Source organism: Carcharodon carcharias, chromosome 4 (assembly GCF_017639515.1).
Source record: "Carcharodon carcharias isolate sCarCar2 chromosome 4, sCarCar2.pri, whole genome shotgun sequence".
NCBI classification, from domain to species: Eukaryota; Metazoa; Chordata; class Chondrichthyes; order Lamniformes; family Lamnidae; genus Carcharodon; species Carcharodon carcharias.
The window spans coordinates 163,830,592-163,847,968 of record NC_054470.1 but is presented as its reverse complement, the minus strand read 5'-3'; the positions used below and the strand labels follow the sequence as shown (position 1 = coordinate 163,847,968).

The following is a 17,377-nucleotide window of genomic DNA, read 5'->3' as shown; positions in this document are numbered from 1 at the left end:
AATTGATTTTCATAGCCCCTAGGCTAGGGTGGGGAAGGTCAGCCAGGGTTCCCGTCCAGAATTACCATCCCGTGACCCCTGCTGGAAGAGAACATTTATAGGCAGTGGCTGAGGGCGGGATGGAGCTGAATTCTGATGCTCCCCTCAGTCAAATAGCGTGCCATGCATGATTGTGGGTCACATGACAAACATTGACAAGATGCTGGAGGACAACTGGTGCTCATGAAACCAAATCTCATCAGGGAATCAACATTTCAGGAGAGGGGAAGAGGAATAGAAGAAACAAATCTGGAAAGGTACATACAAATTAACACAGTGAGTGGTACTTGTCCAAGTACATTTAAACAAGTTGTATATTGTTAAATGATAATTAATACATTAATTACAGTAAGTGTACGTTTGTATTGCACACACCCCCAAGACTAAACTGAAGTAAACGAAATGTACTGTACCCCGTATATCAGGTTACTTTAGTTGTGGGAAGGTTAATTTCAAAACACTGTATTCCGTCACTGAAACTGAACTTGGGACAAAATGCCTATTCCACAATTATCAAAGAAGATGCTGGAATTAGGCAGTGGAAAATTTCACCTGACCCAAATACTCTTAATCACAAAGATTTGCTTGTAATAAGCCACTACTGGATACTGTTAATTGCTGCCCACACTTTAAATTAATTCAGAACGTCAGAAAGACTGGGTGAACTCACTAGAGGCCATGCAACCTTCACTTATTAAGGCTGCTTCATTCACACAGCAGGTAGAATCTGCCCTTTTGTTGGGTTCTACCCTAGCCATTTAATTTCCCAAGGCCTTGAAACATCCTCCATCGTCTCTAATTTCCCAGTGCACTGAAGCATCCAGTTTCAATTGAAAAAGAAACAGATGGCATTAGATCTGACTGAGTCACAGAGTGCTTTCTGTCACTGCACTGCTTTTATCAGCCACTCATTCACATAGTGCTGTAAACTCACAGTACATAAAATGATGCCATCCCTTTCCATAAAGCACTGTGCGTTTGCGTGGCAGGGGTTCAGGAGACTGTTGCTGCAGCTCTTCTGTTGCTTGCAACCGCTCTGTTGGTCTCCAACATATCCAGTCTGACAGGCTCCACATCTGAATGATCCCTATAAGACAAATAAATTAGAAATCTAATAGGCAAACAAATTGAATCACTGCCTACTGTGCTAGATATTTTATTTTCCGATTATGACAATGAGCAGAATGGCAATTTACTGAAAAACAAAACATTAGCATGTCTCATTTACTATGAACGGATCAGTTGTGCATTCAATGAGAGTTCATCTTTCTCCCCCATTTTGGTTAGCAGATGGCGAAAGAGGCAGAGAGTTAAAGTACACTAGGAAGAGAGTGAACGTTATAGTACAGGAGAAACAGCATAGGAAGTATAGCACAGGAGAAACTGAGAGATACAAAACAGGACAAAGAGTGTGAGAGAAATACCATATGCAAGGGAGATTAGAAGCAATATAATCTACAGAGAAACAGGACTACAGAAAGGAAAGAGTAAGTAATACAGAAGCAATATAATCTACAGAGAAACAGGACTACAGAAAGGAAAGAGTAAGTAATACAGTATAGATGGGAAGGGGGTATAGAACAAGATAAACATTATCAGGTTTACAGCACAGGGGACAGTGACAGGTATCATGAAGGACAAATTGTACGAGAGAATTACCATATAGAGAGAGTGAAAAATCAAGTGCAGGAGCTAGAGAGACTGACAAAATACAGAGGAGAGATGACGCAATACCTCACAGGAGGGCAGAAGAGATAGTGAGAGACACAGCACAGCACGGAATTCAGTGCATATCCAGGAGAGACCTATTTTAGTGGTGTCATCAGACATTGCCCCCTGAACCAGACCCCAAAGATCCCAATCTCTCTCAACCCATAGCAACATAGGAACAGGAGGAGGCCATTCAGCTTGTCGAGCCTGCTCTGTCATTCAATACGAACATGGCTGATCAAACACTTCAATGCCTTTTACCCACACTAACCCCATAATCCTTTACGCTATTGTTAATCAGAAATCTATCAATCTCTACCTTAAACATACTTGATGACTGAGCTTCCATGGAACTCTGGGGTAGCGAATTCCAAAGATTCACAACCCTTTGAGTAAAGAAATTCCTCCTCATCTTGGTCCTAAGTGGCAAAAACCTGAGGGACCCCAATCTCTCCGTAACACTCATCCCAAAGATTCTGATCTCTCCCCAACACAAACCCCAAAGATTCTGATCTCTCACCGACCCAAATCCCGGAAATCCCAATCTCTTCCTGATCCCCCAATCCGAACAGCAAAGATCTCAAATGCTTGAACCAAACAATCTCAACCCTGAAGGTCTTGATCATCTCTGCTGCTTTTCTGCTTGATAGGCAGCCAGCCTGTCAATCTGACTAGATGTCATGTGGGACACCTGTTGAAAAAATTTAAGAAGTGGTTCCTGCCATTAGATACGGCAGAATCTGTGGGAAACCTGTACTTCCTGGTTTGTCTCCTGCAAATCTTATTTCTTCCTGCATCTGAGTTATTATCAGGGCCATATTGTCCAATTCTTAATGGCACAGTGGTGGCATAGTGATATTCTCACTGGACTAGTATTCCAGAGACCCAGGGTAACTCAGTGGGGTCTCAGTTTTGAATCCCAACACGGCAGATGGTGAAATTTGAATTCAATAAAAATCTGGAATTAAAAGTCTGATGATGACCATGAAACCACTGCCGATTGTTGTAAAAACACATCTGGTTCACTAATGTCCTTTAGGGGAGGAAATTTGCCATCCCTATCTGGTCTGGCCTACATGTGACTCCAGACCCACAGCAATGTGGTTGACTCTTAGATGCCCTCTGAACAAGGGCATTTAGGGATGGGCAATAAATGCTGGCCTTGCCAGTGATGCCCACATTCAATGAATACATTAAACATATTTTCCTTTATTAAAGATGATAAAATCATAACAATACAGAAGGGGGCCATTTGGCCCATCAAGGCCATGCCGGCTCACTGTAGAACAATCCAGTCAGTCCCACTCTACCCCTGTAGCCCTGCAAGTTTATTTTGCCTCAACTGCCAATCCAATTTTCTTTTGAAATCATTGATCATCTCTGCTTCCACCATGTCATAGGCAGAGTGTTTTAGGTCATTACCAATTGCTAAAAAGGTTCCTCCTCACAGCCCCCTATATCACTTGTCCAAAACTTTAACCCTGTGTTCCCCTAGTCGTTGTACCATCAACCATCAGCTAATGGGAGCAGCTTTTCTTTACCTTATCCAAATCTGTCATCTTGTACACCTCTATAAATCTCCCTTCAATTTCCTTTGTTCGAAGAAGAACAACCCCAGCTTCTCCAACCTAACCTTGCAGCTAAAATACCCCATCCCTGGAACCATGCTCATCAGTCTTCTCTGGACTATCTCAAGGATGCTTCCTAAAGCGTGGTGATTGAATGCAGTACTCTAACCACGAGATTTCTAAAGGTTCAACATAAGTTCTCTGATTCTGTACTCAATACCTCTATTTAGGAATACCAAGATCCCAAATGCTTTGCTAATAACTCTCAAAATGTCCTGCCACCTTCAAAGATTGTTGCGCAGGAACCTTGAGATGCCTTGTCCCTGCTCTTCAGTATGTGCCTCTCCTTCTGCCAAAATGTATCACAATTCTCTGTATTAAATTCCATCGACCGTTTGTCAGGATCCTTACCATGGTGTTAATGCACTGGGAATTTTCAGCACAGCCTCCATTCTTTCCATCACTGCATTCATCTGTATCAATGCAGACCTGTTGCAGGTACATTCATTATGGTTAATCATGCTTCACAGTCCTCCATAAACTTTATTTCCTTGCCTTTTGGCATTCTTGTATGTAATCAGTAAATCCTCACCTAGTTAGACTGAGCTGTTGGTCACAATTTCTGCAGTTCTTCTGCTGCTGCTTTGGTGGACAAGTGGAGAAATTCTTGCACAAATTCAATAATTCAGTATTTTTGTTAACGACTTGGGGTTTAATTTTGACTCATTGCAATATTTAGCATTGGATAACCATTCTGTGCTATATCAATCTGCCGATCTATTTAAAATAACTTAAATGGCTTCCTGAAAATACCACCAATACAAATTTAACACAAACGCATTAGCCACTTCCTCATTGTATTAATGTTACAAAGTAGATGTGAGTAAACAGGTGAAGACTGGTACAAACCAGTAACAAACTTTGCAGACATATGTTTTGCCACTCTGAGACTTGCTGCCACTATAAACTGTGCTCACAAAAATTAATATTTTTTTCATTTTTCACATGATAAAAAGGAGATACAATAATGTGTTTCAATGTGATTTAGTATGTTTATCGTGTAATTAGAAACTAATAAGCTAGGGAAAGAGAGCAAACTTTTACAAACATCTCAAAGTTTTAAAGCAGGCACAAGTTACTTTCCATGGAGATTAGACCGATTCCAAATCTAGTTAGCTGTCGGCTAGAAACAGAAGAAAAGGGTACTAAAAATTTGCTGGATTGTTGTAATATTGGTGATATTTTCAGGTAACCATTTAATAATCATTTGGTGGTACAGAATTTGAATGTTGCTGAAAGAAGACATGTTGTTGAAACTTTTCATCTTGCACTCATCGGACATGCGCAAGAATACCAAACTGTAAAGGGAACAATAACGTACATTGCATCAGAAGAGAGTGCTGATTGGTTGACATGTGGACTCTGATTGATAGAGACATTGCCATGGAGAATGCACCAGTTAACTAGCAGCTGACAGTTAATTGCTAGGCTTTGTTCAAATTTAAACCAGGCGTGTTGACTCTGGTCAAGGCATTTCCTTGGGGAATGGTTGTCACCAATTTTGTTTAGTTGAAAAATGCGCAATGTGTGTATATTTTCTTTCTGTCTGTAAAGCAAGGACCCTGTCTATTAATATACGTAGCTTCTAGCACATGTAAGTGAGCCACACTGCAAGTCCAACTAATAATTTTAAATTGGTTATCAGTTTAATTCTTAGCATGCTCATGGTTATTTAGCAAATGTCATCCAATTGTGAAATCACATTTATTGTTGGACACTATGGCCAGGATTTTCTGGCATCATCATGGTGGGATGTGCTTTGGGAGATTCAGCAGCCCTGCCAAAATTCCATTGATTTATGGCAGGACCGGACAATCCTGGCGGCAGGTGGGGCTGGAAAATCCCACTCTACTTTTTGAGTTTTGCAACTGAAAGGCTGGCAGATTGTATAAAATAGCATGTCCCTTTAGGGATGTTCATAATAGGCAAAGTACTGACCATTTCCAACAAGCCCATGCTTGCAAAGCTCAAAACATAGTGTCCAACATTAAACGTAGCCACTACTGGACAACATTTGCTAAACAATCCTGAGTGTGCTAAGAATTACATTGACAACCAATTTAAGATTATTAGTCAAGCTCACATGTGACTCACTTACACGTGCTAGAAGCTAAATATATTAATACAAAGGGCCTTGTGCTTTGCAGACAGAAAGAATATTGTACCTTTTTCAACTAAACGAAATAGGTGACAGCCATTCTCTGGTTCATTCCCCAGGGCACTGCCTTGACAAATCAGAATCAAGCTGGCTGGTTTGAATTTCAACAAAGCATAGCAGTTAACTGTCAGCTATCAGTTAACTGGTGCATTCTCCATGGCAATGCATCTATCAATCAGAGTCCACTTGCCGACTAATCAGCACACAAACAGCGAAAGAACAGCTGGAATTTTCACAGTTTAAAACAGTGAAAGGTGAGCTGGGATTTTCACAGTTTAAAACAGCGAGAGGAGAGCTGGGATCTATAAAGTTTAAAACAGCAAGAGGAGAACCGGGATTTTTATAGTTTAAAACAGTGAGATGAGCTGGGAGTTCGGATATGGACAGTGGACCTGTGTGAGAAATGCAACGGCGATGGGAGATAAAAACCGGTGGAAGAGAGCCCCTTCAACCTGTTTCTACCTGTCAGGACCAAGAGTGAAGTCACAGGAAAACAGGTAGTTGATTAGTGGGTATCTCTTCCATGTCTCTTTTGATTGGCCAAGTGGTTTAAATCAGCAGACATTATTACAGCTGAAGAGTATAATTAAGAAATTCACTTTTAAAATACTTAACATCTAAATTAATTAATTAAATAGAATAGAGATGACTGGGCAGGCGATGTGTTGCAGCTGTAATATGTGGGAACCGGTGGACGCTGGTGCAGTCCATGGTGGTCACATCTGCAGCATCTGCTGCTTGAGGAACTTCGACTCAGGGTTGATGAGCTGGAGTCTGAGCTGCAAACACTGCGACACATCAAGAAGGGGGAGAGTTACATGGACACCGTGTTTCAGGAGGCACTCACACCCCTTAGGTTAATTACATCAAATTTGGACTGTTGTCAGGGACAGGATAGTGTGACTGTGAGTGAGGCAGGTATTGGGATCCAAAATTTAGCTCTTGTGCAATAGGTATAAGGTTCTTGCTCCCGGTGTGGACAAGGGCATAGACTGCAGGGAGGATGAACGAACTGACCACAGCATCGTGGTACAGTGGCGGGAGAAAAGAGAAATGTAGTTATAACAGGGGATAGCATAGTTAGGGGAATAGATACTGTTCTCTACAGCAAAAACAGAGGGTCCTGAAGGCTGCTTTGCCTACCTGGTGCCAAGGTTAAGGACATCTCTTCTGGGCTGGAGAGGAACTTGGAATGGGAAGGGAAGGATCCAAATGTCGTGGTCCATGTAGGTACAACGATATAGATAGGATTAGGAAAGAGGTTCTGTTGAGGGACTATGAGAAGCTTGGGGCTAAATTAGAAAGCAGAACCGCAAAGGTAATAATCTCCAGATTACTACCTGAGTCATGTGCAAATTGGTATAGGATAAATAAGATTAAAGAGGTAAATGTGTGGCTCAAAGATTGGTGTGGGAGAAATGGGTTCCAATTCATGGGGCACTAGCACCAGTGCTGAGGAAGGAGAGATGGGCTTCATTTGAACCATGCTGGGACCAGTGTCGTTTTCCAGTGAATCGTTTAACTAAGGTTGTAGATAAGATTTTAAACTAATTATTGTGGGGGAGGGTTCAATTGAAGGGAAGGTTAAAAAATGAAAAAGAAACAAGAGAGCATAGATGCAGGGTAGTGAAGAGGCGAACGGTAATCAAAGTGCGACAGGAAGGGGCAGAAAATATAAGCAGAAGAGTGCAGCAGAAATTAGAACCAGAATGAGTAATAATGGTAAAAAGTCAAAGCTTAAGGATCTTTATCTGAATGTACGCAGCATTTATAACAAGAAAAATGAGTTGATGGCACAAGTAGAAATAAACGGATATGACTTGATAGCTATTACAGAGATGTGGTTGCAGGTTGACCAAGACTGGGAACTCAATATTCAAGGGTATTTGACATTCCAGGAAAATAGACAAAAAGGAAAAGAAGACGGGGTAGCTTTGTTAATAAAGGAAGATATCAGTGCCGAGGTGAGTAGTGATATAGGTGCAATAGATCATGATATGGAATCAGTTTAGGTAGAAATAAGGAATAGCAAGGGAACGAAGTCATGGGCAGGAGCCCATGAAGACCCCGAAGAGTTGCCTCACTGTAGGACAAAATATAAATCGGGAAATAATGGAGGCATGTAAGAAGGGCACTACAATTGTCATGGGTGATTTTAATCCGCATATTTGCTGGACAAATCAGATTGGCAGGGGTAATATGGAACACGAATTTGTAGAGTGCATCAGGGATTGTTTCTTAGAGCAATACGTTGCAGAATCTACGCAGGAACAGGTTATTTTAGATCTAGTAATGAAGTAGGATTAATAAGAGATCTTGTAGTTTAGGATCCTCTAGGGGGTAGTGATCACAATATGGTAGAATTTCAAATTCAGTTTGAAGGCAAGCAACTCGGATCTCAAACCAATGTCCTCAACTTAAGTAAGGGAAGTTTCAGAGATATGAAGAAAGAGATGTCTAAAGCAGGCTGGGAAAATAGACTAAGGGGAAGGTCCGTGGATGAGCAATGGCAAACATTTAAGCAGATATTTCCTAACACTCAGCAAAAATTTATCCTGTGTCAAAAAGAAGGACTCGATGAGAAGGATGAACTACCCATGGCTAACAAAGCTGGTCAGGGAGAGAATCCAATCAAAAACTAAGCCATACAAAGTGGTGAAAACTAGTGGCAGGCCAGAGGATTGGGAATTTTTTAGGAACCAGCAGCGGATGAATTGAATATGAAAGTAAATTGGCAAGAAATATAAAAACAAACAGCAAGAGCTTCAATGGGTTTATAAAAAGAAAGAAGCTAAAATGAGCTTGGGACTCTTGGAGGAGAATTGTTAATGGGGAACAGGGAAATGGCAGATAATTTAAACGAATATTTTGCATCAGTCTTCACAGTGGAAGATATTCCAAAGATATCAGACAAGCAAGGAGCTAATGGGAGGAAAGATTTTGTAACAGTCTCTATCACGAGGAACAAAGTATTTGACAAACTAATGGGAATAAAGATAGACAAGTCGCCAGGACCTGATGGAAGTGGCTGCAAGGATAGTGACAGCATTGGTCGAAATATTCCAGAACTCATTGGATTCCAGGAGGGTCCCAGCAGTTTGGAAAACTGCTAATGTGATGTCCCTGTTCAAGAAGTGAGGGAGACAAAAAGCAGAAAACTATAGGCCAGTCAGCTTAACATCTGTCATTGGGAACCTGCTAGAGTCCATTATTAAGGAAGAAATAGCAGGACATTTAGAAAAGCTTAATGCAATCAAACAGAGTCAACATGGTTTTGTGAAAGGAAAATAATGTTTGACAAATTTGCGAGAGTTCTTTGAGGATATAACAAGCAGAGTTGATAAAGGGGAACTGGTAGATATAGTGTAGTTGGATTTCCAGAAGGCATTTGATAAGGTGCCACATAAAAGGTTATTGCACAAGATAGGAGCTCATAATATTGGGGGTAATGTATTAGCATGGATTGAGGATTGGTTAACACACAGAAGAGAGTCGGGATAAATGGATCTTTTTCAGCTTGGAAGTATGTAACTAGTGGAGTGCCACAAGGATCAGTCTTAGGGCCTCAATTATTTACTATTTATATTAATGACTTGGAGGAGGGGGCAGAGTGTAATGTATCCAGCTTTGCTGATGATACAAAAATAGATGGGAGGGCATGTTGTCAGGAGGACATAAAGAATCTGCAAAGGGACATAGACAGGTTGAGTGAGTGGGCAAAAAACTTGGCAGATGGAGTTTAATGTAGGAAAAAGTGAGGTCATGCACTTTGGTAGGAAAAATCAAAAGGCAGTTTATTATTTAAATGGTTAGAGACTGCAAAAAAGTGCAGTACAGAGGGATCTGGGTGTTCTTGTGCATGAAACACAATAAGTTAACATGCAGGTGCAGCAAGGAATTAAGAATGCAAATGGAACTTTGGCTTGTATTATTATGGGGTTGGGGTTTAAAAATAGGGAAATCTTGTTACAGCTGAACAGGGTGTTGGTGAGGCCACATCTGGAGTACTGTGTACAGTTTTGGTCCCCATACTTAAGAAAATATATACTGGCATTGGAGGCAGTTCAAAAGAGATTCACTAGGCTGATTCCTGGGATGAAGGGGTTAACTTATCAAGAATGGCTAAACAGGTTAGGCCTTTACTCATTAGAGTTTAGAAGAATGAGGGGTGATCATATTGAAATGTATAAGATTCTGAGGGGGCTTGACAGGATAGGTGTTGGGAAGATATTGCCACTACTGGGGGAATCTTAAAAAGGGGACATAGTTACAGAATAAGGGGGCACTCATTTAAAACTGAGATGCGAGGGAATTTCTTCTCTCAGATTGTAGTAAATGTCTGGAATTCTCTACCCCAGAGAGTTGTGGCAGCTAGATCGCTGAAAGTATTTAAAGGGGAGGTAGATGGATTTTTGGAATATTAGGGAATTGAGGGCTATGAGGAGCTGACACAAAAGAGGAGTTAAGGCCTGGGGCAGATCAACTATGATCTTATTTAATGGCAGGGCAGGCTTGAGGGGTTGAATGGCCTACTCCTGCTCCTATTTCTTATGTTTTTATGTTTTCATGCAGTGTAAATTGTTGTTCCTTTTACAATTTGGTATTCTTGTGAAGGTCCTGATAAGTACAAGATGAAAAGCTTTGACAACATGTGTCTTTTTTCAGCAATATGCAGCCATTTAAGTTATTTTAAATAGATTAGCAGATTAATATAGCACAGAATGGCTACACAACACTAAATGTTGAACCAAGTGGAAACTAAACCCCAATGGTTAACAAAATTGTAAAAAATTGGTTCCTCTATATGCTCCAGGAAGGTGAATTTCCACCCCTACCCAGTTTCACCTACATGTTACTCGAGTCCCACATTATAGACTGAAACTTAACTCCCAAAAATGGGTGGATTGGGGTGGTGTCAGAGGCTAAATGCAAAACAAATCTGGAACAGGAACCAAACCCACCCACTTGCAGTTTTAATGGAGGTGGGACAAGTGATGGGCAAAAAATCTACTTGCGGTAAGAGGATTGGGCTTTTAAATATTCTATTTGCCTTCATTTTAACAGTCCTCTGATTTTTAACCACAGGCGGCTGGATTTCTCATGTCTCAGGAAACTTGGCAGCTTAAAAAGAGGTTGGGAGGGCTGAATTCATCAAGGTGAGTGCTTTTCCAGCACTGCTTATGGGCCAGGTGGAGCAGGAATTTCCACTAGGCCCAACATGTTACCCAGTGATCTGCTCCCCCACAATGTCTTCTCACTCCACACCTCCTCCCCAACTATTGAACCTCCCCCAGCCCCGCAATTTGGATATCCCCATTGCATATACCAGCTCTGATAGGCTTCAGCTACATACCCTACCCAAAGTCTCCTACCCTGTCAAACAGGCCGCTTGTGGGTGGGAAGTTCACAGCAAAAATTTTAAAGCAGCCCTGCAGTTAAATTCTGCATGGCAATCAGGAAACCCATTCTTCTGCATTTCCTAACCTTACAATACACGCCCTCTTACCCCGCACTGCCCCCTCCCACCCCTACTGTTAATGGTTGGTTGTTAAAGGTATACAAGTAATGGGCACTGTTTGAATAAGGGCTAAGAGCAAATATACATGGGACACCGGGTTAGTAGTTAGGAGGCAGAGAGCCATAATGCTGTAACTGAAGTTAATATCAAGGAAACGATCTGTCTTGCTTCGTACTTCACCATCTGGCTTGGATCCATTTAACACACTACATACAGAATTTGCCTCCAGGCTAAATAGCCAATGTGATTGACTCTTATTGCCTTCTGAAGTGACCTAATCTCTCAGCAGTAGGTGCAATATTTTCAGTTTTGCCCATGGCCTGGTGAACAAATAAATAAGTAAAACCTGAAGTAAGAACTTTTAGGCAAATAACTAAAAATATTGGAGTACTTGAATGACAGCAGAACAGCATTCTTCACTTAATTTTGATTTTTAGTTTGTTCCTGAACTTAGTCTATGTTATTCATTCATACCTCAATCTGCAAGGCTATACCTGCCCTGGTGCTCTTCTCTCATTGCTTAGCTGACTCCAATTCTTCATCCTTTCTTCATGCCCATTCTACACCCTCTCCTAGCTCATTCCCCTCTTTTCAGTCTCATTCCCCACTTCTCTTGATCTAAGTTCTTACCTTCCCTTGAATCCCATTCCCTCGATCTCATTCCCTATAATTTCCTGATTTCCATCTTCTTCTGTCATCCATTGTCTATGGTCTCGTGACTTTCATTCCCACCTGTCCTTGACTCTCATTCCAATCTCATTCTGACTTTCATTCACGTTCTCTTGACTTCCAATTTCAACCCCTTTTTTGACTCTCACTCCCACTTTCAGCTCAATCCCATTCCCTAACTATTGTATTTCTAAGTAAGGCTTTCATGCTGCACCCAGTGCTTACCTGTTTATTTAGTGTTGCATATTCCAATCCTATCCCTTGGACTCTCCGTCCAGTATAACCTGCTGGGCAAGCCTCACACATGAAGCCAGGGAAAGTGTTCACACAGCTAACTCCAGAAGAACATGGGTTCACCTGGCACTACATGGGAAAATTGGGCATTAGGATCAACACATGGAAATCAAGGTTAGCCAGTTCTAAGATAACTACATACAAAGATTTACAAAAAAACCTTTTATCTTGTTTAACTGTAATCAAAAATGATACGATTACAAAATAAAATGAATAGGAGTCCATCACAGCTTTTGCCTTTGTACTCTACCTCATCTATATCGGTACACCGAATTCCATCACCTATAAATCCTGCGGGGCAGGGACCACAGTGGAAACCATCCTGAGTCTCAGTGCATTGCACACCTCGGAAACAAGAACGAGTAGTACATCTGGGTTTAGAAATGGTAGGGATCACAGGGGGTTCAATTTCTGCCTCTGACTCAATCAATCCAATACCTAAAATAGAAGATTTGTAAATACAGTAATTAATACATGGAAGTCAGTTATAGATCTGCCTGAGTAAGCCACGTCATTTACATTGATATTGTAAACCAAGTTTGTATATAATTGCAGTTAGCCTTGCTCCCATTTTTGTCAAAGTTTAAGTGTAACACGGTAATTCCGAATGGTTTTTTTTTATTCATTCACGGGATGTGGTCTTCGCTGGCTGGGCCAGCATTTATTGCCCATCCCTGGTTGCCATTGCGAAGGTGCTGGTGAGCTGCCTTCTTGAACTGCTGCAGTCCATGTGGCGTAGATACAACCACAGTGCTGTTAGGAAGGGAGTTCCAGGATTTTGAACCAGCAACAGTGAAGGAAGGAATGGCAATATATTTCCAAGTCAGTTCAGGGAACTTCCAGGTGGTGGTGTTCCCATTTATCTGCTGCCCTTGTCCTTCGAGATGGTAGTGGTCGTGGGCTTCGGAGGTGCTGTTGAAGGAGCCTTGGTGAATTCCTGCAGTACATCTTGTAGATGGTACACACTGCTGCTACTGTGCGTTGGTGGTGGAGGGAGTGAATTTTTTTTTTCTTTATTCATGGCATGTGGGCGTCATTGGCTAGTAATTTATTACCTTGTCAACCACATTCCTGTGGGTCTGAAGTCACATGTAGGCAAGGCCAGGTAAGGACAGCAGATTTCCTTCCCGAAAGGATATTAGTGAACCAGTTGGGTTTTTACAACAATTGGAAATGGTTTCATGGTCATCATCAGACTTTTAATTCCGGATTTTTTTTTATTGAATTCAAACCCTGGTCCCAAGAGCATTACCCTAGGTCTCTGGAATACCAGTCCAGTGACAATACCACTATGCCACCACCTCCCATTTGTGTATGTGCTGCCAATCAAGCGGGTTGTTTTGTCCTGGATGTTGTCAAGCTTCTTGAATGTTGTGGGAGCTGCACTCATCCAGGCAAGTGTGGGGTATTCCATCACACTCCTGACTTGTGCCTTGTAGATTGTGGACAGGCTTTGGGAAGTCAGGAGGTGGGTTACTCATCGCATGATTCCTAACCTCTGACCTGCTCTTGTAGCCACAGTATTTATATGGCTAGTTCAGTTCAGTTTCTGGTCAATGGTAACCCCCAGGATGTTGATAGTGGGGGATTCAGTGACGGTAATGCCATTGAACATCAAGGGGCAATGGTTGGATTCTCCCTCATTGGAATGGTCATTGCCTGTCATTTGTGTGGTGTGAATGTTACTTGCCACTTGTCAGCCCAAGCCTGGATATTGTCCAGGTCTTGCTGTATTTGGACAAGGACTGCTTCATATCTGAGAATATTCGGATTTATGCTACACTCCTCATATTGAAGTATCTCAAAGTGATTCATGCAATGCATTATTTTTTAAAGAGCGCTGACTATTGCCATGTAGGACTAACACCCATTGACTACGTTGGCCTGAGTTTTGATGTTGTTACTTGCAAATTTACAGGAAAATTACTTGGAGCATGAAACAGCAAATGGTACCACTTATGGACAACAGTGTTGAACACTTGCTGAGAATACTGGAAGAATATGTAGTATGCTCATATAGCATTCCCCGTCCTATTGTTTAAATGGCGATCTTTAACCATTTAAATCAAATTGTCAAATTATCAGATAAAATGGTGGCTGGAGGAGTGTCATATGTGTTGACTATTTGGCTGTTATAATTGCTAAAAGCATTATTTAATCTAATGAATTTGGAGTGTGAAAATGTAACACTTAAAACTGAATTTTTAATGCTTTAGATCTGTTGTCTGATCCCTTTCAACAGGGTGCTTATGCTGGGATTGCACTCTTTACATTTTTGTTCACACTGTCTACTAACCCCACAATATTCACCACAGAGAAGGACAAAGCAGAAATGTCATGGGAATATCTCCAAGTCACCTTCAGAGTTACAGATTATCCTGTTTTGGTTATATATTTCTGTTCTTTCAATGTGTCTAGATCAATATCTCAGAATTCCCAATCTAATACCATTATGGAATTAATTTCGCACAAGGGCGTAGTAGACCACTGTCACCTTCACGGAGCATTCAGGGACGGACAATAAATACAGCCTCGCCCCCATACATCCCAAGACAAGTTAGAGCTCAGTGTTTTGGACAGACGTGAAGTCAGCAGCCGAGGGCGGCATCAGCAGTACTTGGAATTATATATGAAAAAGGATTTTGGCCCTGAAATTGCACAGGATATTCTCCCAGTACCTTGGTGACAGACTGATGGAATTTTCAGGGTAATGGTGAAATAGCCAGTCTCTTCTGTGAAGTTACAGTGAAACACTGAGAGTAGCCGGGGGTGGGGGAGGGGGGAGGGGGAGGGGTGTGGCGTTGGGGGGAGGGCGCGGGGATTAACTTTACAAACTGAATGCATCGCAGTTTGCTTTCACTGGACAGCTGTTCGCCAGGAGGTATTTTTGTCTGAGATTTTTAGCTGCAGAGTTTACCAAGGTGACACATTTAAATCTGCATATGGGAATAGCCTACTGAAGAATCCTCTCTTATTTGGAAGGTGGAGAATGAGAAGGTGAAGGGAATCTTTAGACACGAGGCCAAGCAAACCTGGGAATGTGCGAGAAAACTCCTGGAATTTGACCTGTGGTTAACCTCCACCACAGGAACAGTACTGCCAGCTGCAGTCAGGGTCACCACAGCACTAATATTTTATATCTCAGTTCCAAGCTACCACTGGGGGCATCAGCAACACCAGTTCACAGCACAGAGATGTGTTGTAGTTGCTGGGCACAGCAAACTCCTGCTCCTGGAATCCCAAGTGCAGAATGAAAGGATTTGCAATTTTTCTGCATCACAGAATTCCCCAAAGTTCCCAGAATGATTGATGGCTCTCATTGACAACCTGAGCCCCTGCACAGATCATCAAATAGCAGAAGGGACTCCACTCCATAAAGTTCCAATGAGCTTCAATATAGGATTATACAGGTCACCGCCCACTACCCAAATGTTGGTCATGGTGCCTTAGTATTAATTCATTCCTCTGCGCAAAGGTTATTCTAAGGCGAAGGGAGACAACAAGAGTGGACTTTAGAAGAGCAAGGCCACCATCTTTCGTCCTGACAAGGGTCAACCTTGGCTCAGTGGTAACCTTGGCATCAGGTGGGAGTCAGACAGTCGTGAGTTCAGCCTGCAGTTGACAGACATAAGCATATAATAGTCTGATGCTCCAGTGCAGTACTGAAGAAATATTGTACTGCCGGGGGTCCCATCCTTCAGGGGAGGCATTAAACCGAGGCCCCTTCTAACCTCTCAGATGGATGTGCAAGATCCACTATTTGAGGATGAGTTCTCCCAGTTGCATGGCCAATATTTATCCCTTAGCTGACACCAAATGCAGATGATCTGGTCATTTATTTCATTGCTACTTGTGGGACCTTGTGTGCAAATTAGTTGCCTTCTTTCCTACATCACAACAGTGAATATGCTTCAAAGGTATTTTATGGGTTATACAATGTTTGGGGATGTCCTGAAATTGTGAAAGGTGCTATATTCTTCACATGTTGTCACTGCTGTAGTCCAATTTGACTGGGCACAGCGATTGGAGGTCTGAGATTATCTGAGCAAACCTCCAGAAATATGTCTAACCAGAATTGGCAACACTAGCGAGACCAGACTATTATAATCCAGGTAGGTCAATTTATTATAACTCCAAAGAAAGGGCAACAAAGCCTGCTAAACTCTGGTACCTTACTGTCAACTAAGATGATGGGGGCAATTTGCAGTAGCAGCCATTTGCTGTTTTAGTCACTGACTCTCTAATCATCATTGGGCATGATAATACAGAAGAACTAAAACTGTAACAAAGAAAATTATAACTTAAAATTACTTCCTATTATAACTCAGTGAGGTTTCTCATTTTTAATCATCTCAGTTCCAGGACATCACTGCAGGAGTTCCTCAGGGTAGTGTCCTAGGCCCAACCATCTTCAGCTGCTTCATCAATGACCTTCCTTCCATCATAAGGTCAGAAGTGGGGATTTTCACTGATGGTTGCACAATTTTCAGCACCATTCACGACTGCTCAGATACTGAAGCAGTCCATGTCCAAATGCAGCAAGACTTGGACAATAACCACGCTTGGGCTGAAAAGCGACAAGTAACATATGTGCCGCACAAGTGTCAGGCAATGACCATCTCCAACAAGAGAGAACCTAACCATTGCCCCATGACATTCAATGGCATTACCATCACTGAATCCCTCACTATCAATATCTTGGGGGTTACCATTGACCAGAAACTGAACTAGACTAGCCATATAAATACTGTGGCTACAAGAGCAGGTCAGAGGCTAGGAATCCTACGGCAAATAACTCATCTCCTAACTGCCCAAAGCCTGTCCACCATCTACAAGGCACAAGTCAGGAGTGTGATGGAATACTCTCCACTTGCTTGGATGAGTGCAGCTCCAACAACACTCAAGAAGCTTGACACTATCCAGGACAAAGCAGTCCACTTGATTGGCACCACATCCACAAACATTCACTCTCTCCACCACCGACGCATAGTGGCAGCATCTGTACCATCTACAAGATGCACTGCAGGAACTTACCAAGGATCCTTAGGCAGCATCTTCCAAACCCACCATCTCGCAGGACAAGGGCAGCAGATAGATGGGAACACCACAACTTGGAAGTTCCCCTCCAAGCCACTCACCATCCTGACTTGGAAATATATGTCCGCTCCTTTACTGTCGCTTGGTCAAGATTCTGGAACTCTCTCCCTAACAGCACTGTGGGTGTACCTACACCACAGGGACTGCAGCGGTTCAAGAAGGCAGCTCACCACCACCTTCTCAAGGGCAATTAGGGATGGACAATAAATGCTGGCCCAGCCAGTGATGCCCACATCCCGTAAATGAATTTTAAAAAATGTGAAA

At 42.1% G+C, this 17,377-nt stretch overlaps 1 protein-coding gene across 1 annotated transcript in view; it reads right to left on the bottom strand.

Annotated features, from left to right (window-relative positions):
• The window catches only part of thbs4a (thrombospondin 4a), a 118,024-nt gene that overhangs the window by 44,894 nt on the left and 55,753 nt on the right, over positions 1 to 17,377 (bottom strand). The window contains exons 7-10 of the mRNA XM_041186018.1: positions 12,267 to 12,454; positions 11,948 to 12,085; positions 3,729 to 3,806; positions 974 to 1,126 (exon numbers count right to left, since the gene is read on the bottom strand). Coding sequence (XP_041041952.1) covers positions 974 to 1,126; positions 3,729 to 3,806; positions 11,948 to 12,085; positions 12,267 to 12,454 — 557 coding nt within the window. The remainder of the gene's footprint in view (positions 1 to 973; positions 1,127 to 3,728; positions 3,807 to 11,947; positions 12,086 to 12,266; positions 12,455 to 17,377) is intronic.